The following is a 27,539-nucleotide window of genomic DNA, read 5'->3' on the forward strand; positions in this document are numbered from 1 at the left end:
TTTAAAATCTTGGTGGAGGTGACTATTAAGCTAGTTGAATTGTGATTTTTTTCAAGGCTGTTGAAGTCTGTTCTAAAGAGAAATGCTGCTAGTTGTGTATCTTGTTTTTCCTATTTTGATAATTCTTTTGAAAATATGCTTAACTTGTTCGATAGTGTCAAAATGTGTGCATAACATGGTAAGCAAGCAGAGTTCCAGTGTATTCAACTCATTTCTTAATGTTTGAGTGTGTCAAACTCCACATTCCCTATTGTCTTGTTTCTGGGATAAACATGTGAGAAAGATGAGCACTATGTTTCTTTGAAGAGAACCAGTGTACTGTAGTGACCTGAGCATTGACCTATGACTTTCAAGGCTATGGTTTAAAAGCCCTGGTCGGCCATGAAGCCCATTTGGTGACCTTTGGCAAGTCACATAGGTTCATCATGAACCAGAAACAACATGATGGCATGCAACAACAATGTTGCTCTGGCCTTGTAGCAGTCCGTGTGTGTTAATTGGAAGCCTACTGTGGGATGTACTGATTGCAGGGCAGCAAGCTCAAAATTCCCATATTTTCAGCAACCAGATGAAATGTATTGCTATTTGGGATTCTGCCTCCTCCACCTCTGTAAAAGCTGTGGCTTGGTTTGACATTTGGCAGAGCAAGGAAACAGAGTCTAATAGCCAATCAAGAAGGAATTTCCTTTTTGAAATGAATAGTGGACCAAAGCAATGGATCACAGAGCTTTCATTGCTTATTCCACACGGTTAAGTGGAGGAGCTCAAGCAAAAGGGGAAAAAAGGAAGATGTACATTCTGAGCAGCCTTTGAGAAACTTCTGACTGGCATCCAAAGTTCAGGGTTTGCTTCTGTGGCCAATTGATTAGCTTGCGGCTTTAGAAGAGTCCACTGTGGAAATAATCAGATCCGCTTTGAACTCCTAAGAATACATGCAACATAGGGTTCTTTAACTGCTGTAGTTGCTCTTTCAGTTAAATGCCTAGAATTAGTAAATTTAGAAAGCAATATACCAAGTCTTTTCAAGATGGCTAATATCCAAGCTTGGTAATATGCAGAAGGGACGAGGGATGAGGTGGCAACAAGCCTTCAAATAATCACCAAGTGTCAAAGGGGTGGTAAGTATTTAAGGAATAATGGTTAAAATTGCTTCTTTAGTGAGTAGTGTTTTTGCTATTTCCTTGTATAAATCAAGCAAATAACAGTTTAGTCAAATTTGTCTAAAGAGATAAAAGTGAGCTACAGTATTTCGGATTCAGTTTTTTAAAATCTGTTATGATAATTCACTTGCGATTTCTGTCTATCTTTCATTCATAAAAAGAGTCTAAAGTTTTTTTCTGAGATGCAGCAGTCTTATTTTCCATGTTGTGTATGAGTATTTTCAAGCAAGTATGTACTTGATTAATTGCCTCAGTATAATTACACTGGTGCCATTAGATCAAAAGGAATGTGAGTGAATATATATAATATGTATATATAAGACGTTCTTCTGGGGGATCACCCGTAAAGTTTCTAAATATATCTCTCTCTGCCATATGTCTTGGTGTTTTAAGAGTCTTATGTTTCAGTACCCGGTTGCTAATTTTGCAAAAGCATGTTCCCCCTGCCCCCACTTCCCCTCCCCAATATTAGCCTTATAAAGCCTAACCAATTCTATTGCTGTCTAAAACGAAGACATATTTGTCTAGCAAATTCCTTACTAGTCTGCAGTCTGGAACCATTGGTTTGGGGAATGTGCTTGGAGGAGACTTAAGGACGACATCTATTACGCTCTGAGCCAGAATGTCATTTATCTTCAGTGCAACATTTATCTTCCCTTTAGTACAATACTGGAGGAAGAAAAGCTACAGCAGGAGGAACGAATGAGAATGGAATCAAGGCGGCAGGTCACGGTCTCCTGGGATTCTGGAGGATCAGATGAGGCTCCTCCCAAGGTACTGGAGATGGCTTTTCCTTTATACTAAAACAGGACAACTGCTTTATCCTCTTAGCTTGTTAAGGGAAGAATGAGCAACTCATAGTCCACATTATAGCATCTAAACCAACATTGGTAAAATTCAGATAAAAATTCATTTTAAAAAAGAAAACAATCAAAACATTTATGTCCATTGTTGTAAAGTACTTGTGAAAAATATGCTAAAGACTGCAGAGCTAAAAACAAGTACAAAATGTTGCTACTCGGTTTTCAGGACATCGGGACATATTTTAAACATATACATATTTCCAACATGGAGAATAATAATTTAATTGATGAAAAATGCTACTTTGGTATGGTACAATGAAAACCATATACAAACCATGCTCATTATATACAATAACTAGTAGTTTATTAGCTGAAATCTGGAAAATAAATCTTGTTCCACTAACGTCTACTCACAGTATTTTTCCATGTCAGTCCTTTGGATTTCTTCTTGCCTGCTGCTGCTCTGTAACCTGATGTTCTTTAATTAATTAAATTTAATTTCATTTGATTTCATTTGCAATTGGGATATTGATGGGTTATGCAGTACATTTACATTTTCAACTTAGATTCTCAGAGAGTGCAGATCATGAGCTTAGATTGTTTTGCCTAAGGACTGCACATTTTTCTTTTTGCCTGATCTGTCTTTTCATAAATTGTTGACTGGTGAGAATCCCTGACATTTAGAAAGTTACATTTATGACTTAATGGTGAATCATTTAGAAATGAGTTCATTGAATTCTATTTTATGTTGAGGCAGATTCCTTATTCTATATAATGAGACCATTGGCTGATTATTTGCCCAGATTTGTTCCTATTCAAAACCTCAGTATTACATCTGATTGCTGCTTCTTGACAGATTTATTTCCCTGACATGAATATTTCCAATCATAAATATTCCCAATCATCTTCTAGAAAGTGTCCATATTCACCCGTGTGTCATGACCAGAAGAAGCAAGCTGGGTCACAGGAACTCTTCTCAGATACTTTACATGACTTCAAATGGTGGATAATATAATTAAAGGTCCAAGATAGAGGTTCTGTGGTACTGAGTGTAAGAGAAACTAACAGAATGTACAGTGGGAAATGGAATTTAAGCTAAATAAATGGATAATGGAAATAATCCTCTCTGTGTCTGTGTAGTCATGGAGTTGGAGTGGATGGCCCTTGTGGTCTCTTCCAACTCTACTATTCTGTTTGTGCTCATGCAGAAGTAGAGAGACACTACCCAGGAAAGGGCAGAGGCCCAAATTCATAGGCAGCCTCTCTGTGGGCAGTCAAGTTGCCCAGACAGTTACTATGCTAGACGTCTGCCTGTCTGTTTTTACAAACTAGGTCCTGATTTCATCAGAGAGGTAGATTTGGAATGAGAATGAGAAGCCTGTTAGCATATTTTTAAAGGAAATGTTTCATTAAACCACCATAAATACAGATAGTCTGACCCCTTGAGTACACAATTAAACCTTGTTTGAGGGTGTTGGCACTAAAGCTTACCTTGCTTATGACTAACATCCTGTATATCATCTTTCTTATGCTGTGGCACCAAACACTTACATTGTTTCTGACTAACTTCCTATATGTCATATTTCTTATTCTAAGGCATGTAAATTAAAAAATAATAATAATTGGCTAAGCGTTACTGCAAAGCTGCTGGTCTTTAGATGTTGACGATATCCTTTTTGAATCAGGAAGTGTTCAATGAGCTGCTTTTGAATGGTTGCTATTAGCGGAAATGTCTAATAAAATGATGATTAATCATTGATATCCTATTAGCTACTACTTTTCTTGTGAAGTGCTACAAAGCTCTATTTTTTTTCTTAGTCCTTTTAAAATGTCTTATAAATCTAAGGGGGAAACTTTTATTATAATCATTTTGCTGAAAACATCTAGCCCTCTCTTGTTGTTATATGCCTTCACGTCACTTATAATTTATCACAAGTCCAAAACAAAATTACCACAGAGTTTTCTTGGCAAGATTTTATTTACTTGATGGTTATTTACTTTTTATTTATTTGATTTATATTCTGTTTTCCTTTAAAATGGGGCTCAAAGTGGCACTGACAAGCTCTCCCAGAGAGTTTCCATGACACAGTTCTTTAATTTTTTTGGTGTTTTTGTTCATCAGTGGCTTGTTTATGGTTCTTTTTGGTCCTCCAGATGTTTTTGATTTCAGCTTGCAAAATCCTTAATCATTAGTCCTGTTGCCTGGAGACTGTGGGATTTGAAATCCAAAACATTTAGAGGATCTGTATTCAATGCATTGGGAAATGAGCATTAACCCTATATAGAGATACCTGATATATGAATGGCAAATACTTAAAAGTACACGAATCTCCTTTACATTATACATTGTTTACTACTGCAAAAGCCAGTGTATATGTTATGAATACTTATGCTGGACAAAATGTGAGTGACCTACTAGCTTCACGATGGCTGCAAGTGGGCTGGCAAGGACAGGAGCATGGCACCAGCTCCAGGATTCGACCCCAGTCCTCCCCAGTGAAAAAGATTTTACATAATATTAGTAGATGGAGTGAATTAGTAGCATAAGAAAGCTCCAAATGTTTAATAATTAAAAAGCAGAACCTGAATCAATAAGCCCTGTTTTCCTCTTGTGAGGTTAATCCTGCTTTAATAATTTGGTATTATTTAACAGATACCCTAAAGACATCAGATCTCATATGATCTTGGAAACTAAGCAGGCCCAACTCTGGTTCGTACCAGGGTGAGAGACCTTCAACAAATACCTGGTGCTATAGATTTATGTTTCAGAAGAAAGAATGGCCAAACTATTTTTGAGTACACTCACAAAAGAAGGATTGTCAAACGAGGAGGGATCTCAAAGTTTGTGGAAAAAGAAAAATGATAACATAAAAAGCCTCATGGCTGGGGAATGAGCAGAACAGGCCATAATGATATGAAATGTTACAAGATTGAGTTAGTGGGGTATGTATGTTAGTGATGTATGGCTGAGAAAGAAGATAACATGGAGTGGCTGCAAAGGAATCTTAGAGGAAGAATTAACAAGAGATAAAATAAAAAGGAAACTTTTTGTAGGCTCTTTACATTGTGGTTTAAATTGAGATGTTATTTTTGGAAGTTCCCAGAGACATATTTGAGAACTATCCATAGAAATCAGTGGAGCAATCTAAAAATTTGACAACAGCTTGTATGCCTCATACCAGAAGTCAACACTTAATTGAAAAGTTCCTGCTCAATCAGTTCTTAGTGTGAAGTGAAATTTGATATTTTGGGTCTGTTAAGATGGAATGTGTGACCAAATGCATAAAGAAAAGCCACTTCTTTTTTTAGCTGTTAGTGCTCTTGCTTAATTTCATTGTTTTGTTTTCTAAGGAAAATTGTTTCTTTCTAATGTATTTCTAGCCCAGCAGACCTGGTTATCCCAGTCCAAGATCTAGTGAAGGATTTTATCCCAGTCCACAGCACATGGTACAGCCTAATCATTACCAGGTACAATTACTACTTTTATTCTATTGCTTTAAACAAACATACACTTTTGAAACATAGCTATTTTGCAAGAATTTAGATCTTTTCCGTTTTTAGCACTGCTGTTTTTGCCATCAATAGTTAATATTTCTGACTGATTCCCAGACCCTGAGCAATATTTGGGAGAAAAAAACAGCTGCTGAGCATATTATCATTAATATTATTATTATGCTTTTATGTTTATTTATACCCTGCTTTATCTCTCCCAAAGGAGACTCAAAGCAGCTATTAGTCCTTAGGAATAATAGAAAAAATGTAACTGTCTTTATTCTGCAAGATTCAGAATCTGCTCACATAGAATCTAAAGTGAGTAAATTTTAAAATAGTACAGGATGAGCATCCTTCATACAAAATTCCAAAAACCATAATAGTCCACATGCATGTCTGAGAAAGTGACAACTTTGCTTTCTGAGGATTCAGTGGATTTCTGAGGATTCATATTTTTAAAATAATTTAAAAATATTGTGTGTAAGATTTCCTTCAGGCTGTATATATAAAGTATATATGAAATATATATGAATGCTGTGTTTAGATTTAGGTCCCATCTGTAAGAGATCTCATTATATTTACTAATACAGGTATTCCAAAAGCTGAAAAAACTGAAATCCAAAACATTTGTGTTCCTAAGCATTTGGATTAGGGATACTCAAATTATAAAGACACACACACACACACACACACACATATATATATATATATATATATGCATACACACACACACACACACACTCTTTGTGATAATTGAACTACAGAATATAAATGACCTTGGAATTATGTTGTTTTAAAAAATGTGATGAAGCTCTTGTGTTTGCCGCAAAACAAGAATGTAGAACAGACATGGGCAAACTTTTTTGCCTTGGGGTCGCACTGTGGGCCCGGCGAAGAACCTGCTGGGATGGACCCAGGAGAGAGGAGGGCCTAGGAGAGGGTGGGCCCAGGAGGGGGCGGGGCAGGGCCTGGGTCATACACAGATTGTCCTCCTGGCATAAGGACAGGGCTGCTAGCCCCATCTTAAGGCCAGGAGGAAAATAAGACATGTGGCTCTGCTCTGATCCTCCTCCCCTGATCTTCAGGCTATCCTCTCTGCATTATGCTGGGAGGAGGGCGAGACATACGGTTGCTGAGAGTACTCCAGAGGGCTCTCAGCTGATGTGTGCCTTCCTCCCATGTTCTTTCTCCAAAAGGATGCAATGGGCCACTGAGAGGACAGGGAAAATGAGGACGGTCTGGGGTAAGCGCTCAGGGGGCCGCATCCAGCCCTCGGGCCTTAGTTTGCCCATACTGATGTAGAAAGACTATGAGCTTGAAAGAAAAACAGGAACAGACATGGATGGCCTTGATTATATTGGTCTGCAGTTACATATAGAAATGTACATGGCTATGAGAGAGGGATGATTTTTCATAGGCACATTTAAGTGGTGCCAGCTAGGAGGTGATAATGGTTTAAAAGAAAGGCATATAGAGCATGGATATGGATTTCAGTAGATACAGATAGTAAATGGGGAGTGTCAGTAACAATTAAAAGGAAGATCTTAGTGATGACATTAGAATCATAGAGTTGGAAGAGACCACAAGGGCCATCAAGTCCAACACCCTTCTATGCAGCAAAACACAATCAAATAGTTAAAATAGTTGTAGGCCTACTTGGAGTCCTCTGAAACATAAGAACCTGAACTTGAAGAAAGTCACAGCATATCTCACTTTGCAGAATATTGTGTTAATTACATACACTGGAATAAGAATAAATGCAGTTCTATTTTTGTCAAATTTCAGTTTTGACATATTAACTAGACTGCCATGGGGAACTGTGGATAAAATTGAAATGTGGGATTAAACAGTAAGTGTGAGCTCAGAACTTTTTTTTTTCATGTCAGGAGCGACTTGAGAAACTGCAAGTCGCTTTTGGTGTGAGAGAAATGGCCATCTGCAAGGACGTTGCCCAGGGATGCTGCCTGGGTGTTTGATGTTTTACCATCCTTGTGGGACGCTTCTCTCATGTCCCTGCATGGGAACCTGGAGCTGACAGAGGAAGCTCACCCTTTCTCCCCGGATGAAAAGCTAGATGCCTTAAAGGTGTAACAAAACATTCCTTGTTTATATAGGACTTGTGCAGATAACCTCCATGATCAAGCTATAAGCTGCAAATGCATATATCAAAGAACTAAATTATTCTGTAAGATATAGTTCCCCAATATTCTCTTTAAAGCCTTTCAAATTTTCATTCAGAAACCAATGTCCTTTGTGGGAATGGGTACTGGCCATATTTTAAAAAATGCTCTTGCGTTGCTCCCCATTCAGATAGAATTATTGCAAGAACACATAGATAGGACTGTGTGAAGGCATTGCTATTCATTTTAAAGCCAGTTTTAAAAGCTTTCTCCAAAACACAATGGAAGGACTGTTGGGATATCATCCAAGTATTTGTGCCTATTACCTCCTTTCACCCTAGAGATATAAGCTTGAAGGATATACTAGAGATTACCTTTAGCAGGATGTATAAAAAAGTGCAAGTATAATGATAGTGGCAGAGAAGCACTGTGTCCTCAGACAACATCCACGAGTCAAATGTTTTGATATTTCCTTATTCAATAAGGAGATGTAAAACACTTTTGTTTCAATATGGTATCTAGTGTTACATCTTGAGTACATTTTAGACTGCATTTAAGGGTATCATTGAGTGAGAAAACCTGGATTCTTTCACCTCTTCATTCCTTTTGTTTTAAGGTTACAACACTCATAAAATGTGGAGTGGTCTATTTTATAGTTTAAGCATTTCTCAATATTTCTGGTAGGTCTCAGGCTATCCGGCTTCCCATGCAATTCCACCTATGGCTGGAAGCATTTATCCAGGACAGGCCTCCATCTTGGATCAGACAGATTCCTGGAATCATCGGCCTCAAGAAATATCCATGTGGCAACCAAACGTGGAGGTAATTTCTGCTCAAATACTTAGAAAATTGGAGATAGTGGTGAAAATTATCCTGTCTTCCAGCTGATGTGTTCATGCCAGATGAAAACTATGTTTTCTAGCCAATTTTTCTCCCTCTTTTTCATCCCCCCCCCCGCGCACTTTTGTTCTTTCTTCAGTGACCGTTTGTCATGACTGTTTGTCACTTCTGCATAAGCATTATTAATTAGAAAAATTATATTAATAAAAGTATTATTAATGTGTATGGCTGGATAGATGGATTTATAGGATTTCTATATGACCCCCCCCCCCCGAGCCCTAAGTAATGTACCAAGACTTTAAAATTTAAAAACATTAAAATGGTAGAAATACCATTCTAAAACAATGAAAAAGAGCAATTTAAAAATTTAAGGCCATGTAGAACAGCATTGTTTCAGCTTCCCTTTGTTAATTCAAAATACATGCTTTGGTAGGAAGTTCTGTAATTGTGGGGTTGCTATAGAGCAGGGATAGCAAACTCATTTTCACCGAGGGCCACATCCACCTCATGGTTGCCTTCAAAGGGCCTGTTGTAAGACTGTATAAATGTAACTATGTTGCTTTGGCATTGAAAGCCTTGCGGGCCACATAAAATGTTGTGGTGAAACAGATTCATCCCTCAGGCCTTGCATTTGATACGTGTTCTCTAGAGAAACCCCACAATTCTGGCAGCAAATCAAGTTAATCTGGAGAGGTGTTGGCTCATAGAACAGGACATCAGATTTGGGGCAGCCTTATATGGGAGCACGCAGACTTTCAGATATTTGATCCCAAGCTTTAGGGCTTTGAGGGTACAACCAGCATTTTGAATTGATCTTTGAAGCAAACCAGAAGCAAATGCAATTCTGATAAGACTGATGTTAAATGGGCTCTAAAATACACACTCAACCTTAGTCTGAAAGCTACATTTTTCATTAGCAGCAGCTTCCAAACACTTTTTAAGGCCATGGTGTAGAAACTTGAGCATTGGACAAGTGTTAAAAGCCCTGTTCTCCATGGAAATCCACTGGGTTGACTTTTGGCAAGCCATATGCCCTCAGCCTCAGAGGAAGCAAAGACAGTGTACTCAAACAAATATTGCTCAAAAACATACTAGGTTTGCTTTAGGGTTGCCAGAAGTTGGAAAAGACTTGGAGGCACATAATAACAACAGATTCACCACATTCATGGCATGAATCACTGTCTAGATCTGCCTTCAACAAGAAATGGCACAACAAGTGAACCAGCGAAAGCTGGTCAAAGGTGATTATGGCTTCCTCAGCCACCTGACCTTCTAGGAGCAGCACTGAATCCAAGAGGCCTCCTAGCTTTGAACTTGATCTTTGAAAGAGAGAGGAACCCAATTCAGAACAGGCTGTGATCTCAACCCTAGGTTGGTTTTCCTTACTGACCAACAGTTTTCTGCCTTGGTTTATTCACTCATATCCAGTCCTTCACTGCAACCAGACATTGATTTAGGATTTCTAAAATCTCCTTGGTGTAGTTGTAAAAGCGAAATAGAGTGGGGTATCATCAACATCCTGATGATATCCAATCCAAACATACTGATGATATCTAACCTCTAGATAACTCCTTCCAGTGACTTCATATAGATCAGGCATGGGCAAACTTCAATCCATTCTAACTGTTAGCAATTGTGAGAGTTGAACTCCAAAACACCTGGAGGACCAGAATTTGCCCATGCGTGATGTAGATGGTAAAAACATAGAAGATAAGATTGGATCTTGTGGAATCTCTCAGTCTCAAAGGCAGAACAAGAGTTCCACAGCACCACTTCTGGGAATGTTCCCCCAAGAAAGACTAGAACTACTTCAAAATATCGCCCTCAAATCACCCAAAAGAATACCATGATGGATGTTATCAGATGCTGTTGACAAATCCAGGAGAACCAACAGGGACACACTCCCCCATCCATCTTCCAAGTTGCTATATTACTCTGTTACAAAATTTAAACATACACCCACAGAGAAATACATTTGGAAAAATGGTGTATTCACACTTTTCCAAGAGACAACTCAGATTAATCTGGATTTTCAATTCAGTTGCAACATTTTCCTAACCCAAAATTACTCAGTATTTATTTCAGAACAACTTTTATGGAGGAAAGATGTTGCATCAGTATTTTTAGGGTACATGGAATTGCCTAATGTTTCAGATTGCTGGATGTCCTGAGCCTGTTGTTAACATAGACAGTCTTCCCTCCCCCCCCCCCCCTGGTATTTTCTCCTAAGCATTCAAACACTTGCTTCAGCCTCACTTTCTTTGCATTGCATCATCTCCAACTTCATAGTGGCACCTAGTTTTATACAGCAGTGTGTTTACCACAGGACACACTAGTGTACTCCATAGCAAATACATATACATGAAAAGAGGCATGCATTCCAAAACACTTGCTTGTGTATCATAAGGAGGTATCCTAGTCAGGGCTTTTATCCACATAGATAAGGCTGTTCAAGGCTGCAAGCTTGTCATTCCATTTAATGTATCTACTGTATGGTATGACACACGGGTGATAAAACTAGTGTATTCACAGTAAATGATATTCCTATGTAAAAGGGTGGGGCATCTACAATTTCAGCACCTTAATGCAAATGAACATGTAATGTGCTTTTAGCGTTTTTGATTATATTCTAATTGTATTGTATTAACCTTGTCCTTATTAACTTAATTCCCCTTTAAGCCATACCTTGTTGTCATATATGTGTGTGTTTGTGTGTGTGCGCGCTCGCGCATATACAAACTATTTTGGATAGGGAGAAGGGCAGAAAACAAAGAAACAGTCTCCTTCCTTTTTGGTGGATATTTTGCAACATAAAATGGTCAAACCACTTCACCTTTTCCCTATTTGTCTTGCATGGAATTGTAGCTTCTGAATCAACCAATCAGTTTCCTGCCCGTGATCTATAATAACATTGCAGTCCAAGACCATCTCCGAACATTCTTTCTCTTCCTCTGGTATCGGCGCAACAGGCTCCTTGAATTATTCACTATGAATGTCTGATGGAGCTTATGTGTGTGATGAAACCAGGTCACAGATATTTGTCAACCAAACTACATTATAAGTAAGCTCTTTAGTGTCCCCAGAGACTTTTCAGGGCAATGAAAACTTGATCCACTGCTGCAGCTGAGAGGCCCTATCCAGATGACCACAAAGCCTAGATGGATCTTACGCATGCTGAGAGGAGATTGAACCCTGTTTTAGTGTCAAACTGTCCTTTGGCAAGGAACTACAAAGCAATTTGCAGATTCTCTTCCCTTTGCAAATAAGCTATTATTTAAGGCTCCTGTTCCTCCCAACAGCTTTTCCTCCAACACTGCTAATTACTTTGTACTTAAAGAGTCTAAACTTTTAAACTAAAATGTCTATTAAAATATGACTAAGATAGGGGGAGAATATTTGGATATGCAAATGTTCCAGTAGCTGTTGAGGAATAAAACCTTCCTTATTAAAGTGAGCACTGCAGGGATTATAGTGGCATTCAGAATTTCAAGTGAAGACATTATTTTTAATCACTCTCCAAAATCACTTTTATTTTACTATAGGTTGTTCCTGGTTGTCAGACAGAAATCTCAAACGTTGAGCAAAACCAACATTATTTGTAAAGAAAGGACCTGCTGGGGAGCTAGATGGATTTTTGTGATTTTTGCCATTTTAGCAACCTGTCCCCATATTTTATTAATATCTGGCTTAAAAAGGAGCCCCCAGGTTGCAATATTGCTGTGTCTAAGAAGTGTTGATTCTGAGAAATGCTACATTTCACCTGAAAGTGCTGCTCATTTTGCCTATTTCTTTGCTCTACCCTTGACAGTATAAGGATTCTACTAGGGCAATTAGAGTAAGGCTCTAATTTTTGTGTTTTTCTTGACTTTTGAAGAACTATGGATCATAGTAGTAGTAATATTGTTAACAAGATGCCTGTAACAAGGTTCCAAGCATCGGGGCTTTCAAATGTATGGAGAGTTTTTTTAGGCCTTCTTTTGGTCCTCTTCGGGTAACATTCTAAAAAAGCCTTGCTCTCTTTTCTGATGGCTTTGTGGCAACTTGTCCAGCTCCCTGCTAAATATAATAGATGAAGAAAAGGGCACTACTTTTTATTATGCAAGACTTTATCAACTACTATTCTTAAAATAAAAAGGAATTGGATTAGGTAGATATCTCTGCCATGACTTGGTTGATTTCTGAAATTCGAGTTCTCCCATCATCAGAATAAATGAATTAGTTTGTATCATGTTTAACAAGATAGTTTCAAATTCTGTTAATCAGTACTTTAAAATATTTCAGAAAAGGACTTTTATTTATATTGAAAAGGGCTCTTCACTAAGAGGGGAAAAAATCAGAATATATGTTGATAGCATTTATGCTAACCAAAATGTAACATGTATTAATATTTTAATATTTCTTTCTGTTCTTTCCTCCTCACTACCCTTGGTCTGATAGGATTCTGGTAGTATGGATCTGCGAGGAATGGGGCAAGTTCTACCAGCACATCTAATGGAGGAGAGATTGATACGACAGCAACAAGAAATGGAAGAAGACCAGCGGTGGCTGGAAAAAGAAGAGAGATTCCTGGTAATGCATTTCATTGTGGAGTTTATCTTGGCCACTAATTGTTGATAGTATTCTCTTAGGCTGTCATTTAATCCAGTTTCACAGTACAGACTAACTGCATTGAACTGGATTATATGTCAGTGTTGGCTCATGTAATCTAGTTCAATGTAGTCCAGTCTGCATTATATGAGTGAGTCTACACTCACCACTATGATGCAGTTCAAACTGCATTATATAACACTGCAGATGGGGCCTCAGACATGCCACATAAATGACCTGCACATTCTTTTCTTAAATTTTGATAATAATTACAATCAAAGATCCAAAGATCCTTCTCATAGCCAACATCCACTTAATATCTAGTGTTCATAAAAAGTCCCACAAGTGTGGTCCAAGAGTTTTCATTTTAAGTGTCCTGATTGAAACTTACTTTGACCTTTTTTGTGAAAGGAGTCAGTTATGCAGAACATCCTTTTCAGCTCCTTTTATATGTTACGTTTTGCACAATCCACCCAAGGTCCTTAAGATAAGCACCAGTGGGACTTTTAAGAGGCTGTGTGGCTCATGCAGCCCTCCAGATGCAACTCCTAGCTGCCTTCACCAGCAAGACCAATGGTGGGCAAAAATAGAAGTTGCCATTCAGTAACATCTAGAAAGCTATGTGGTCCCCACCCCTGCTTTGAAATGAGAATTTTAAAACTGTGCAGTTGTTGTGTTGTTGTTGTTTTTATTCCTGTTCCATAGAGGAGTTGGTAGTGATGATGGGGGGGGGGGATCTGGAGTTCTACTTGCGATGCTGAGGACTAATTGAGAGTTTTGCTCTTGGGTGAAACCAATACAGACATTGCAGACTGTGTTCATCCAAACCATACGTCTCTAAAAGCCATGATTCATCTCCTATGCTCTTGTATTAGGGGATTTATTCGTCACACTCTTAGCATGAATGCTTTCATGGGATATAAAACTATGCCTTTCTGGTAACGTAAAAATGATTCAGATAGCCTAGGAAGTAAGAAGTAAAGAATTCATAGTTAATTCTGTTTGGTTTAAATTTTGATTGTGTAGGAAATGTTCTAAAGAAATGTTTGCTTCAGGTGCATCTTACATAGCTGGTTATGGTATCTAATTGCAGACATCTCCTAAGCATTGTGCTTTGGAGTTCAAAATGGGACCTATTAAACTTGAACAACAGTTATGTTGTTGTTCATGTTTAATAGGTACAATGATGTTGATGCTTGTTCTCCTAGTGGGATTATACTATTCTGCAGAAATTATCAAAAGATGGTAAAGGAATGTTTAGAAAGCTATTTTTAGGATCTTAATGACATGAAAATATTGTGTTTCATTGTGAATGGTGTAACCATACTGAGCAAACCAACTTCAGAGAGCTGTATAGCCCTTATAGGTAGAATATAGACATTTGAAATAATATAATTTGAACCTTCCTCATTTGACCAGATGTTTATCAGATTTTGGATTTTGGGTTTTTTTGGAATACCTGTATTTGTAGATGCATAGTGAATGAGGAATGAGGGAGAAAAGAGGGTTAGTGACACGGCCAATGCCAGCTGAATAGACCATGCTACACTATTTCCAGAAACCTAATTGGAGAGGGAGGGTTCCTTGAGGAAAAATTAGCTGGCACTGGATGTGTGACTAACCCCCTTTCCCCAAAGGCGGACACAGGCAGTTGGTAGCAAAAAAAATTCAATTTCTGGAATATTTTTGATTTATAGATAAGAGAGACATAACTTGTAGGACCAATAATTCTGTGTAATGAAAAATCTATTAAGGAGGAGTATATGCTCACATAAAATGGCAAGACTAATGTTGAAACTCATGGGAAGTGTACAGAATAATATGAAAGCAACGATTCTCTTCTTCATCTGTAGTAACTAATATGCAGAAGAATATTGCCTCTGAACATGAAGTTTAATCTAATATGTGAAAAATAGCCATTGATAGGGCCTATCTGTTATGATTGAGCCTCATGGCTCTGTTACTGACAGACGTGGGCGTAAGACTCCTCGAGAGTCAGATACTCTCGAGGAGCGAGAGAGAAAAAGACTGCGAGACATATTTGCAGCACCATCTGACGAGGAGTCTTTCGAAGGGTTTACGGAGAGAATGGAGGAGGGGCTGGTTAGCTCAGAGGAGGATGAGATGGATTGGACTCGGGTAAGGGAGGAAGTGGGTGCCACTGGCCATGATGGGACAGAAGATGAATGGGGACCTTCAGGATTAGACCCATGGTTTAGCTGGAGGGATGGGACGGGATCCACAGCTGGAGATGCTGTTGGGCGTAGTCAGAGGTGTTCCAGCTCTGACGAGGAAAGTGATGAGGAAACGCCCGGGTTAAGGAGGACAGCTGACAGTGATGAAGATTTGTAACTGGCATAAAATGGGGCTTGGGAGCAATTGCAAATTGCGTTGGGCAAGGTAATCTGGGCAAACGCTTGGGATCCGTGTGTGTGTGGGACGCTTCCCTGAAGACTTGTGTGCTTTCCTGTGCTGTGACGTAAGTTGATTGGAATCCAGGGTCAGACGGCGGGAGGGATTGTGTGGGCATTTGTTTGTGCAAACCTGTGCTTACTCTTATTAGCTTGACCCTCCGTCGTCTTCTTGACGGACGCCATCTCCTGCTTTGAGAACTCGGACTGAACTGACCACGGCTTGTCTTCCCCCCTTCTTGGACTTGGAAAAACTACAAACGTCTGCTTCTGGCTTTGATCTACGGAACGGAACTGGTCTACTCAACTGCTACAATCCTTGGCTGATTTACTCGTGTTGGAGATCCTGTCTGCTGTGTGTGTGGGGGAGCGACGCAAGTTACTCTAAGCACAGTGTTGGCAGCAGAGAGGAATCTGCTGCCAATTAGTTGCATTCTTTGTATCTTTTGTTCCTTGGCTTTCGTTTCGTTTATACCCAGGCTGACGCAAGCAGTTTGTTTTTACCCGGATTAAACTCCGGTTTAATCCGGTTTATCTTTTGAACATTTACTTTTGCCCCTTTTTGCTCCTAAAGGCAAAAACTGCCTGGCCCTTGTGTTTTACGGGCATTTTTGAGTTCTGTAATCTAATAAACTCTGTTACTTTGAATCTTGTGGCGTTCTGTCCTTGACAGATTGCCCAACGCCCATAAAAAGTTTATTGCAGCAATAAACCCGTCAGGAAGACGATGGATGAGTTACGGGCCAAAGTAGACCAATTGCAAACGGCTTTTACCGTTAGCCAAACAGCTCAGGCTGTGAAAGGACATGTTTTGACTCCTGAACGCTTTGACGGAACCAGGTGCAAGTTGCCAACCTTTTTGGCACAAGTGGAGCTTTATTTTTCTCAGCTCAGTGCTCATGCTTTTCCTACAGACACTAGCAAGGTGGCCTTTATTTTGAGTTTGTTGACCGGTCCCGCAGGACAATGGGCCACTAATTTAATTTTGGGAAATGACCCAGTCAAGGACAATTTGAATAATTTCAAAAAGTTGTTAACTGATACTTTTGGGGATCCTCTCCGCACGGAGAACGCTGGGTGGGCTCTGTATCGGTTGAAACAGGGAAAGGGGACTGTTTTGGATTACTTAAATAAGTTTAACCTGTATCGCCACCAGCTGGATTGGGGGGAAAATGCATTCATGCTTTTATTTACTGCCGGGTTAAGTGATATGCTCCAGGATGAATTAGCACGCTTGGAGCCGGCTGAAAGCTGGGACGCCTTAGTAGCTAAGGTGCTGCGTTTAGACGCAAGGTTCGAGGCTCGTAAACACTCAAAAGCAATGTGTGCGCCACCCATGCATGTAACCAGGGCACCTGTGGTGATGGGGGAAGAGCCCATGGAGCTTGGGGTCTTTAAAAAGCTGTCTACAGAGGAAAAGAGCCGTAGGAGGCAGATGGGCTTGTGTTTGTACTGTGGGAATGCTGGGCATTTTGCCAAAAATTGTAATGTGAAACCTTCCCAGCTTTCGGGAAAAGGCCAGCCCTAGTGCGACGTGAGTCCAACGCACTAGGGCTCCTCAAGCAGTCAACTGAGGGGAGGAAGCATGTTTTCGTACCCATTACATTATCTGTTGGGGGAAGGGAACTTGTTTCTACTTTGGCACTGCTGGACTCAGGAGCTACGGTCTCCTATGTAGATATTGAGTTTGCTAAGAAGCATGGCATTCCTAGAGTGCGCAAGGCATGCGACGTGTGGGTGGAAGGAGCAGATGGGAGACTGCTGGAGACTGGGGTGGTTAACCATGAAACCTCAGCAGTAACGTGGGAGGTGCAGGGAGTAACGGGAACGTTTGTGTGGGATATTACGAGCTTGCCTAGATATGATGTGATCCTGGGGATGGATTGGCTAGCTGTAGTAAACCCACAAGTAGATTGGGCAACACGTAAAGTGATCTTAAAGAGGCAGGATTGTTGCACTCTAAATGTTACTCATTCTGATATGGAGGGAGTGCCTGCTGAGTATGGGGAGTTCTCGGATGTATTTTGTAAAAGAGAAGCGGACAAATTACCACCGCACAGGCCATATGATTGCGCCATCAAGTTGGCAGAAGGTGCGAAACTGCCAGCAGGGAGGCTGTATGCCTTGACTGTACCGGAAAGGCAAGCTTTGCGGGAGTTTCTAGATGAAAATTTAGCCAAGGGGTTTATTCGCCCATCTAGTTCTCCAACTGCGGCACCAGTATTCTTTGTAGCCAAAAAGACTGGGGAACTTAGGCTGGTCTGTGACTATCGGATCCTAAACAAATACACCATTCGGGATAGGTACCCGCTCCCTTTAATCTCGGAACTGTTATCAAGGGTGCAAGGGGCTAAGGTCTTTACCAAGCTTGACCTGCGGGGGGCCTATAACTTAATCCGTATACGGGAAGGGGATGAATGGAAGACGGCATTTAACACGTGTTTCGGATGCCACGAGTTCCGAGTCATGCCTTTTGGGCTTTGTAATGCTCCTGCGGTATTCCAGAGGTTCATGAACGATGTGTTCAGGGACCTAATTGATCAATTTTTAGTGATTTATTTGGATGATATCTTGATTTTTTCTAAGGACGAGAAAGAACATCGTCAACATGTCAAGCAGGTTCTGCACCGACTGCGGGCTAATGGGCTTTTCGCCAAGGCTTCCAAGTGCGTCTTTCATGTGCCTGAAGTGGAGTTCCTAGGTCATGTAGTGTCAGGTAGGGAACTTAAAATGGACCCACATAAGGTTGACGCCGTCTACTCATGGCAGGAGCTGAAGACTAAGAAGGATGTACAAAGGTTCTTGGGTTTCGCTAATTACTACCGGGAGTTTATTCCGAATTTTGCAAAGCTCACGGTACCTTTGACGCAGCTTCTGCGCAAGAAACAGCCATTTGTGTGGGGGCGGGAAGCTCACGAGGCGTTTCTACAACTAAAGTCTAGTTTTCAATCGGACAACATACTAACCCATCCTGATGTTGACAGACCGTTCGTGGTAGAAGCGGACGCTTCTAGCTACGCGTTGGGGGCTGTATTGTCTCAGAAGGATTCCTCAGGGACCTTGCGTCCCTGTGGATTTTACTCGCGGCAACTAACACCCTTCGAGCAGAACTATACCATATGGGAGAAGGAGTTGTTGGCGATTAAGGTGGCGTTTGAGGTGTGGCGGCACTGGCTTGAAGGGGCACGGCACCAGATCGTGGTCAGATCTGATCACAAGAACTTAGAGCACTTGCAAACAGCAAAGAAGTTAAACCAGCGTCAAATCCGCTGGGCTTTGTTTTTCTCCAGGTTTAACTTCAAGGTGCAGTTCGTGGAGGGGAAGGCAAACTTGCGGGCCGATGCTTTATCCCGCAAGCCGGAATTTAAGACCAATGAGCAGGTAGTATGTCAGACCATCTTGCCTACTGCCTCTCTGTGTGTTGTAGATAATGGGCTTGGGTTACATGACCAGATCCTTGAGGCTCAGAAGGATGATGTGTGGACTCAGGAGCAACTGATGCTGCTCTCTGCAGGTAACCGTACCATACTGCCGCATCTCCAGGATCAAGACGGGGTATTGGTGCGTAGGGGGCAGGTTTACGTACCAGTGGGGGCCCTCAGGTTGGAGGTGATTAGAGCCCACCATGACGAACCCATGGCTGGGCACTTTGGCAGGTTCAAGACCGTACAGCTTATCACCAGGAGCTACTGGTGGCCAAAGATGCGGCAAGACATTCTGCGCTTTTGTGACAGCTGCGCCGTTTGTCAGCAGAGTAAGACGCCTGTTGGGCGCCCTAGAGGGTTGTTATCGTCTTTACCTGTTCCGGAGAGGCCATGGCAAATCATTTCCATGGATTTTATTTCAGATTTGCCTAAGTCTGGGGGTTATACTTGTATTTGGGTGGTGGTGGATTTATTTAGTAAACTGGCTCATTTTATTCCTTGTTCAACCATTCCGGCGGCCCCTACGTTGGCCTTACTATTTACAAAGCACATCTATCGTTTGCACGGAGCACCCGAGGTGATTATTTCAGATAGGGCTCCGCAATTTGTGTCACGCTTTTGGAAACATTTCCATGAGTGTTTGGGGACTAAGTTAAACGTGTCTTCAGCTTTCCATCCGCAAACGGATGGACAGTCGGAACGGGTTAATGGGCTCTTAGAGCAGTATCTGCGTTGTTTTTGTTTAGATCAACCCACGGCTTGGGTAAAGTGGTTACCGGTGGCGGAATTTGCTTACAACAATGCGGTGCACACGTCTAGTCAGCATACGCCATTTGAGCTAACTTATGGTTTTCACCCACGGGGAGGTGTGGCACCGTCGACCAATGTGGTCTCTTCGGACCCTGTGTACCGCTCTTCGGAAATGGCTGCATTGCATGATGTTGCCCGTCGCTTACTGTTGGAAGCTAAGGCAACGCAGAAGACTCAGGCTGACCGCCACAGGCAGGCAGGGGAGGAGTTGGAAGAAGGGGATTTGGTGTGGTTATCTTCCAAACATATTAAACAGGCTGGGGGAAAGTTTGCGCCTCGGTATTTGGGTCCCTTTCCTATCGTTAAAAAGATTTCTTCTGTTGCGTTTCGTTTGCGTTTACCGTCTAGTTTAAAGGTCCATCCAGTCTTTCATCGTTCACTGTTGAAACTTGATACCTCTAGTCGTCGTGGTGCTATAGCGGAGGGTATCACTGCCACTTCTCCGCCATCGGGGGAGGAGGCCTTTGTGAGAGGGGATAGTGTTATGATTGAGCCTCATGGCTCTGTTACTGACAGACGTGGGCGTAAGACTCCTCGAGAGTCAGATACTCTCGAGGAGCGAGAGAGAAAAAGACTGCGAGACATATTTGCAGCACCATCTGACGAGGAGTCTTTCGAAGGGTTTACGGAGAGAATGGAGGAGGGGCTGGTTAGCTCAGAGGAGGATGAGATGGATTGGACTCGGGTAAGGGAGGAAGTGGGTGCCACTGGCCATGATGGGACAGAAGATGAATGGGGACCTTCAGGATTAGACCCATGGTTTAGCTGGAGGGATGGGACGGGATCCACAGCTGGAGATGCTGTTGGGCGTAGTCAGAGGTGTTCCAGCTCTGACGAGGAAAGTGATGAGGAAACGCCCGGGTTAAGGAGGACAGCTGACAGTGATGAAGATTTGTAACTGGCATAAAATGGGGCTTGGGAGCAATTGCAAATTGCGTTGGGCAAGGTAATCTGGGCAAACGCTTGGGATCCGTGTGTGTGTGGGACGCTTCCCTGAAGACTTGTGTGCTTTCCTGTGCTGTGACGTAAGTTGATTGGAATCCAGGGTCAGACGGCGGGAGGGATTGTGTGGGCATTTGTTTGTGCAAACCTGTGCTTACTCTTATTAGCTTGACCCTCCGTCGTCTTCTTGACGGACGCCATCTCCTGCTTTGAGAACTCGGACTGAACTGACCACGGCTTGTCTTCCCCCCTTCTTGGACTTGGAAAAACTACAAACGTCTGCTTCTGGCTTTGATCTACGGAACGGAACTGGTCTACTCAACTGCTACAATCCTTGGCTGATTTACTCGTGTTGGAGATCCTGTCTGCTGTGTGTGTGGGGGAGCGACGCAAGTTACTCTAAGCACAGTGTTGGCAGCAGAGAGGAATCTGCTGCCAATTAGTTGCATTCTTTGTATCTTTTGTTCCTTGGCTTTCGTTTCGTTTATACCCAGGCTGACGCAAGCAGTTTGTTTTTACCCGGATTAAACTCCGGTTTAATCCGGTTTATCTTTTGAACATTTACTTTTGCCCCTTTTTGCTCCTAAAGGCAAAAACTGCCTGGCCCTTGTGTTTTACGGGCATTTTTGAGTTCTGTAATCTAATAAACTCTGTTACTTTGAATCTTGTGGCGTTCTGTCCTTGACACTATCCTCTGTCGATTGTTCTGTTATATGTTAGAAAAATCACCTTTTTGCACTATATATCTCACAAATCAACATAACAACTGCTAGAACTATGCTACACATTACATGGAATTTCTGTACTTGGATTTGTACTCATAAATTGTCCCTCAGGTTTTTCCCTCTATAATTAATGCCAGCTTTAGGAGGGGTTGTGTGGTTCATGGCCATTGCATTGTTCATGTGGCAACACCACAGTTTTAATACAGATCCCCCCACCCATCCAATTCCCCAGTTGCATTTAAGGGAAAAAGAAACTTTATGGAGTGCTCTAGCCACAGCTTCCACATAAAACCTATTGGGACCATCACTATGGCTTGTGGCAGGGAATACACTGTATTAAGAAAGACCAGTTTTTCTGTCTTGAATTGACTGCCATTCCGTTTCACTGAGTGGCCTTGAGTTTTATTATATAACAGGAAGATATTTTTCTGTATACATTATCTTCCAACCATGCATAATTTTACAACCATCTCTGCTATTCCTATTCCTCCTTGGTTATTTTCATCTTCCCCCATCCCTTTCCAACTTAAAATAGCTTCCAATACTTTAGATGTTTTGGTTGTCCCTTTCTTTATATTTTTCTGCTGTTTGATTTATTTATTTTTTTAAAATCAGGAGTATAGCATACACAGTATTCCAATATAACTGAACCATACAAGGGTATGATTATACTGTCCATTTTACTTTTAACATTTTGCTCAGCATGTAATATGCAGCCTTCACAGCAGATTTGGATATGTCTTCCCTCTCTTTCTCTTGCTTACTCTTGAGACATTGAACCAGGTTGTGCTTTTTCTTTTTTTATTATACTTCCTTCTGCATGCTGAGAAACATTTCCATTGGAGTTAATGGAACATGCAGATTTTCCAGCTGTTTTAGCTTCAGCTTTTAAACTATGTATTTCATAGCCAGAGATGTCAACACACTGTGCCAAGCTTCTTCACACCATGCTGAAAGGAGCTGCTCTCTCCTCAAAAAGAGCTCTTCAAACTCTCTTGGAAGACTGAGCAAATGACCACTGAACTGACTCTTGTACTGTGCTGCTCCGGTCCAGAGGTACTTAGAGAGCCTGAATGGGCATTAGGTGGAAGAGAACAGGCCACTCAAGCTGTTTTTAAGGGATTCGGACAGTTCAAGAGTAGCAGGCAGGGTGTTATGAATTTTGTGTACAATCAAGTTTTTACAAAACAGTAAAACAAGGGCTATTGTAAGTACTAATAATTGCTGTTATTAGTCAGAAATAACTTATGGAGACCTTAAGGTGAACCTATCACAGGGCTTTCTTGACAGAATTTGTTCACAAGGGGTTTGTCCTTTCTTCCTCTGATGCTGACAGTATGACTTGTCCAAGGTGACCCAGAATGTTTCCAAGGGCAAGTGGAAATTCTCCCAGTTTCCTAATCCAGCATTCAAACCATTGACCACAATGGCTGGCCACCAATACGACTAACTAAAAATGCTAAGTGGAATGGCCTCCAATACAACTGTATCAGATTCTTGGTAGTGCTGGTTTTTGTATACCTTATAATTTTGAGGGGTGGTGACTCAGCCCTCCAAGGGAGTTTCATGTGGTTTTAACTATGCGTTTTAATTCTATGTTGAATTCTGTTTTAATGTTTATATGTTTGAAGTTTTAAATTGTAATTTTTATTGTTCTTAGTGCTGTGAGCCACTTTGAGTCTCGTTTAAGTGGGATATAAATATAACATCATCAAAAACTGTGCTTTTTAAAAGACACTCCTGCCCCATTATCCCAAATCACCCCACTGTTCTGGTATCCATGGGTAGAGGCAAAGATGCATGCCTGATCTTTCACTGTGTTGGGTTGAAAGAAAACAGTTGTAGTTGCAGTTGCATTATTCTTAAATATTTCCTTTGATGAGTGGGGGAATTGGAGAAATACATTTTATAGATTAAGCAGGGAAGTGATTGCCCACAGAGTTTGCTCTGCACATGCTGTAGACAAAACAGGTTTTTCCCTGTCTACCTGGAAAGCAGGGCATGGGCAGTATTGCAGTTTTCCACATAGAAATAGAAACAGAAGCATTGAGTGGCTGTATGAGAAGGGCTAGTTTTTTCAGAAGTTGATCACCCACTCAGCAATGTTAATTATACTGGCAGTTTAGTTTCCTTTCCATCAAGGATTTCTGTCAAGAACATGGAGGTAGTTGTGGGCTTGGACACATACTTGGTTCAGTGAAGTCTTGCTCCCCCCCCCCCCCCCCCAATAGTGCAAAGGACCAGTGCTGTGTGACTCTTCAGCCCCTCCATTACCCCTGTCTGTTAGGAATGGCGTGATTGACATAGTGTTTTATCTCCTTGACTTTTATTTTTATTTGCAAGAGTGGATGGATTTTTAGAAATGCCCACATGTATGCAGCTCACTACTTGTCCCAGATTGACTAAGGAATAATAAACAGCAGCATGGAAAATTGATGGAACCATTTTTTAAAAAGAATAAAAAAGAACCAAGCTTTAGGGTTTTTTTTTTCTTTTATTGGGAATGACTTGTGCATTTCCCCCACTGAATTAATGAAAAACAAATGGAACACAGCCCAGCACTCCAGTTCCTCCTGGAGGAGAGGGGAGGGTTGGTGCTAATGATACCCTTGACATTCCTTTAAAATTGAGCTCAATGACGACCTCAGTACACATTCCACTTCTCTGACGTTTCCCCCCACATTTCAGTGTTAGTGCTGCTTTTGGTTCTGTTAGATACCAGTTTTACTGACTCCAAGGGGATTACCCAGGCCTGCCAGTCAGAGTAAAAGCCAGAGGGTCCTGGGCAGAGAAGTGACTGCCTACAGGGTCTGTTCTGCACATATTATAGTCAAAATTGCCCTTGCCACGTGTACATGGAAAACAAAGTGTGGAAAGTATTTCAGGATGAGTGATAAAGTTAACAAAGAGCTTTGGAAATGTTATCTTTTTTTTTACTATAACTCCCAGTGTCTCCCCAGTCAGAATGGCCCCTGGACTTGCTGGCTGGGGATTTCTTTCCGTAATGACTGGGGAGAGGCTGAAGGTTGGAAGTCCCAGAAAGGAGCTTTTCTAGGCTGTAGTTTGGAACAAATAGGCTGGTGGGGATTAAAGGCAAGTCCACAAGTGACAGAGCAAGGAAGAGGTTGATTCTACCAGCAAAGAAGTCTTATATCCAAAGTTTCTTTCATATAGGTTGGTGAGAGACAAGCACACTAATGGAAAGGGCATTTAAGTGGCCATGGGGCAATGTGGAGTCCTAAAAGGGGCAGGCCAGAGGATCTATTTCTCACAGGTTTACAAGCAGGAGATGCATCTCTAGCGAAAGGAGCTATTAGATTAGTTGGCATTGGCAAATATTGCTTGGCTTCATTTAAAGCAGGCCTGCACAGTCTGTGGCCCTCCAGCTCCCAAAAGTCCTAGCCAGCCTGTTCAATGGTCAGGCATTCTGGGCACTGAAGTCCAAAACATCTGGAGGGCAACAGGTTGTGCAGATGATTTATAGTCTTGGTGAAATTTCATCTATTCTTTGAATATCCTATGTGGAAATTCCCCAGTGCTTGTGGGAGGTTCTTTGAAAGTCTTGAGAGGAAAATGCTGTATGCCAGGCTGGACAGGATGCAGAAATGATTCAAGAACATTTGGGCAACTTTTGAAGTTATCCTTGGAAGGCAGTAAGCTTTCTTCCTCCTTCCAGTCCAAAAGAATTCCTACTGAGTAAGCTTGTGTTTAGTTCTTCACTGTTCCTAAGAATGTCACCCCACAGCTAAGCAACTTATTTTGCCCGGAAAAGATTAGCTAGTACATCCTACAATGCTATCCTATTCATGTCCCATTGTCACAAACACTATATTCATTGCGAAAATATCCATGTAATCCAGGGGTGGGTATCCTGTCAGCCACTGGAAAGTGAGGGGCTACATCTTCCTTGATCTATCTCCTATTGGTCTGATGGTAGTGCAGTACGCAAGCAAATGCCGACTCCTGATGTAACCTGCCTTGCTTTCTAGGTAACGGTTGGTTGCTCAGGGAATAGACAGAGCTAGAAAGACTAAATGTGTTGTTACTATAAACACTTTATTAAGTTACAGACAGAGAGGAGAGTTTGAATCGTCACCTAATAATTATGTGTTATAGTAACCTAGTCTGCCTTCAGTCATTTTTAGACGCATTCTCCTAAAGTTCAAAAATCAGGTTAAATATTCCTGCAGGGGATTTTTTTCCCAATATTGAATACCTCTACTTCATTGCTTAAAGTAGGCAATTTGTGAATCTCTAGGTATTCTTGCTCATTAGTTCACTTTGTCCTTCACCATGGGCTGTGCTGGTTTGAACTGATGGGAGTTGCAGTCCAGTGACATATGGATTGCAACTCAGCCATCCTCTGTTTAGTTGTTGAGAAACCAAATAATTTGCCAGTGGACAAACAGGAGACAGAGTAAATGCCCTTCCAAAAGAGCTTATACTTGAGGTACTTTTGTGATTTAGTCACAAACTCTAAAAGTGAATGATTTGCTTGAAGCCACCTCTTGCTTTTCATGATAGAACTCCGCTTGAAGCCAGATGTGCCTGGTCTAAATGTAGACCAGATAAGAAATATAGTGCTGAAAATAAAATGTTGTTCAGCTTTTCTTTCCTTCAACCTAAAGCTGAAGGCATTCTGTTTTGTCAGATCTTTGCTTTTTGGTTTATTTAAATATTTAAATTTATCCAAAGTTCCATAGACGATTTCTGATTTGTTCAGAATTGTATTTAAGATTTTTCTTCCACTCTTTTGCCTTGTGGAAGATCTTTTCCGGGCTTTTGTTGTGTATATTTCACAATGCAATTTCATAGTATGAGACTGATTCCTAGTTATTCACGTGTCAGTTTACACTGTCTCTGCTCTCTGTTTTTCTCTTTCTGTTATTTCAAAAGAATTAAGACATGGATTTTAGTCATTTCTTTGCCTGCAAGCAGAGGAGTATTGCGTCTCGGCTGTCAAGCAAAGTTTTTGCATCTCTGTGCTTTTAAAGAGCTTTGATAATTGGCCCCATTTGGGAAGTTTGGAGATGGAGCCAAGTACATTTAAGCCTTCCTCAAGCAGGAAACAGGAATTAATGTGCAGCGTTTCTCATCCTGTGGTTGAAATTTTCACTGTTAGGAAGAATACAGCAATAAACGACGGCTGAGGCGCTGCTGGTCCTGCTCCTTCTTTTCCTGAGAGATTTAAAATGCAGGTTTTCCAATGTTGTGTAGGGGAAATGGTACTATCAATATTTATCTCAAAGACTTTTTTATGTTCAAGCAGAGTGTGGTTAGTTAAAAAAGAGCAAGAAGGAAATTCTTTAGAAAGAAGGTTTGGTTGCTGTGTTGTGCAAGAGGGTGTTGCGGAGGACAAGGCAGGAGAAGGAATGTAATAGCTTCCGTATTAGTCAAAGCAAACTGTTTTCTTTTTTCTTCTTCTAGCAGAGCTTTCTTTGCCTTTAGTAAGAATTGATATTCCTAGGTTATTTGATTAGTAAGGCTCTTTAAACCTCCAATACAAAACCACATCTCTTTTCATTTCCTTAGAAACCTGATGTGAGGCTCTCCAGAGGGAGCATTGATCGAGAAGATGGAAGTCTCCAGGGTCCGGTAAGTATTTATGCTATCTTTTCTTCCATCAACACAAATGTTTGTTTAATTTTCTTGGTGGAAAATGCTGTTAACATTCCAGTGATCATGAAAGATGAGTTTTGATTTACTTGGGGTTTCTATGATTATTATGTTTTTTTGTGGGAAATTTCACGAGGCTCAGCTTGTCTGGGAACAGCCGTAGCAGCAAAATCTTGTTCACACAGCACTTTTGAGGGCTGCCTCTTTTCATGCTATTACTGAGATAGATGTGTTCTCCCCTTTGCAAAAAGCTCTAATTATTTCTTTTAAAAATCTATATTTTTCCTAGCAATATAACTATTATTATGCAGTTTTCCGATACATGACTTTCTAATATAGGACAAAGCTCTAATTATTTCTTAAGCATCTGTTGGTACACAGCATGGTTGGTGTGTATGTGTGTCTTTTGGAAGTTAGGTTTCCATATATATGTCTGTCAATAGCAGGTAAATTTTTCAAATAATATCTGCAGATATTTGAGTAACTAGGAAACATTCTCTAAAGTAATGGAGATCATAAGTAGCATTTTGAGTGTATTAGTAAATAGGTTTGATTTACTTTGAAAATGCATCTGCCTCGCCCTGTAAACCTAACTCATACAATAAAGA

The 27,539-nt window shown here is 40.9% G+C and overlaps 1 protein-coding gene across 9 annotated transcripts in view; it reads left to right on the forward strand.

Annotated features, from left to right (window-relative positions):
- The window catches only part of ptk2 (protein tyrosine kinase 2), a 261,873-nt gene that overhangs the window by 217,157 nt on the left and 17,177 nt on the right, over positions 1-27,539 (forward strand). For all 9 annotated transcript variants that reach the window (XM_062979966.1, XM_062979967.1, XM_062979962.1 and 6 more), the window contains 5 exons: positions 1,823-1,934; positions 5,345-5,431; positions 8,260-8,397; positions 12,853-12,984; positions 26,848-26,910. In XM_062979966.1, coding sequence (XP_062836036.1) covers positions 1,823-1,934; positions 5,345-5,431; positions 8,260-8,397; positions 12,853-12,984; positions 26,848-26,910 — 532 coding nt within the window. The remainder of the gene's footprint in view (positions 1-1,822; positions 1,935-5,344; positions 5,432-8,259; positions 8,398-12,852; positions 12,985-26,847; positions 26,911-27,539) is intronic.

The sequence above is a fragment of the Anolis carolinensis genome, chromosome 4, assembly GCF_035594765.1.
Source record: "Anolis carolinensis isolate JA03-04 chromosome 4, rAnoCar3.1.pri, whole genome shotgun sequence".
Classification (NCBI taxonomy): Eukaryota; Metazoa; Chordata; class Lepidosauria; order Squamata; family Dactyloidae; genus Anolis; species Anolis carolinensis.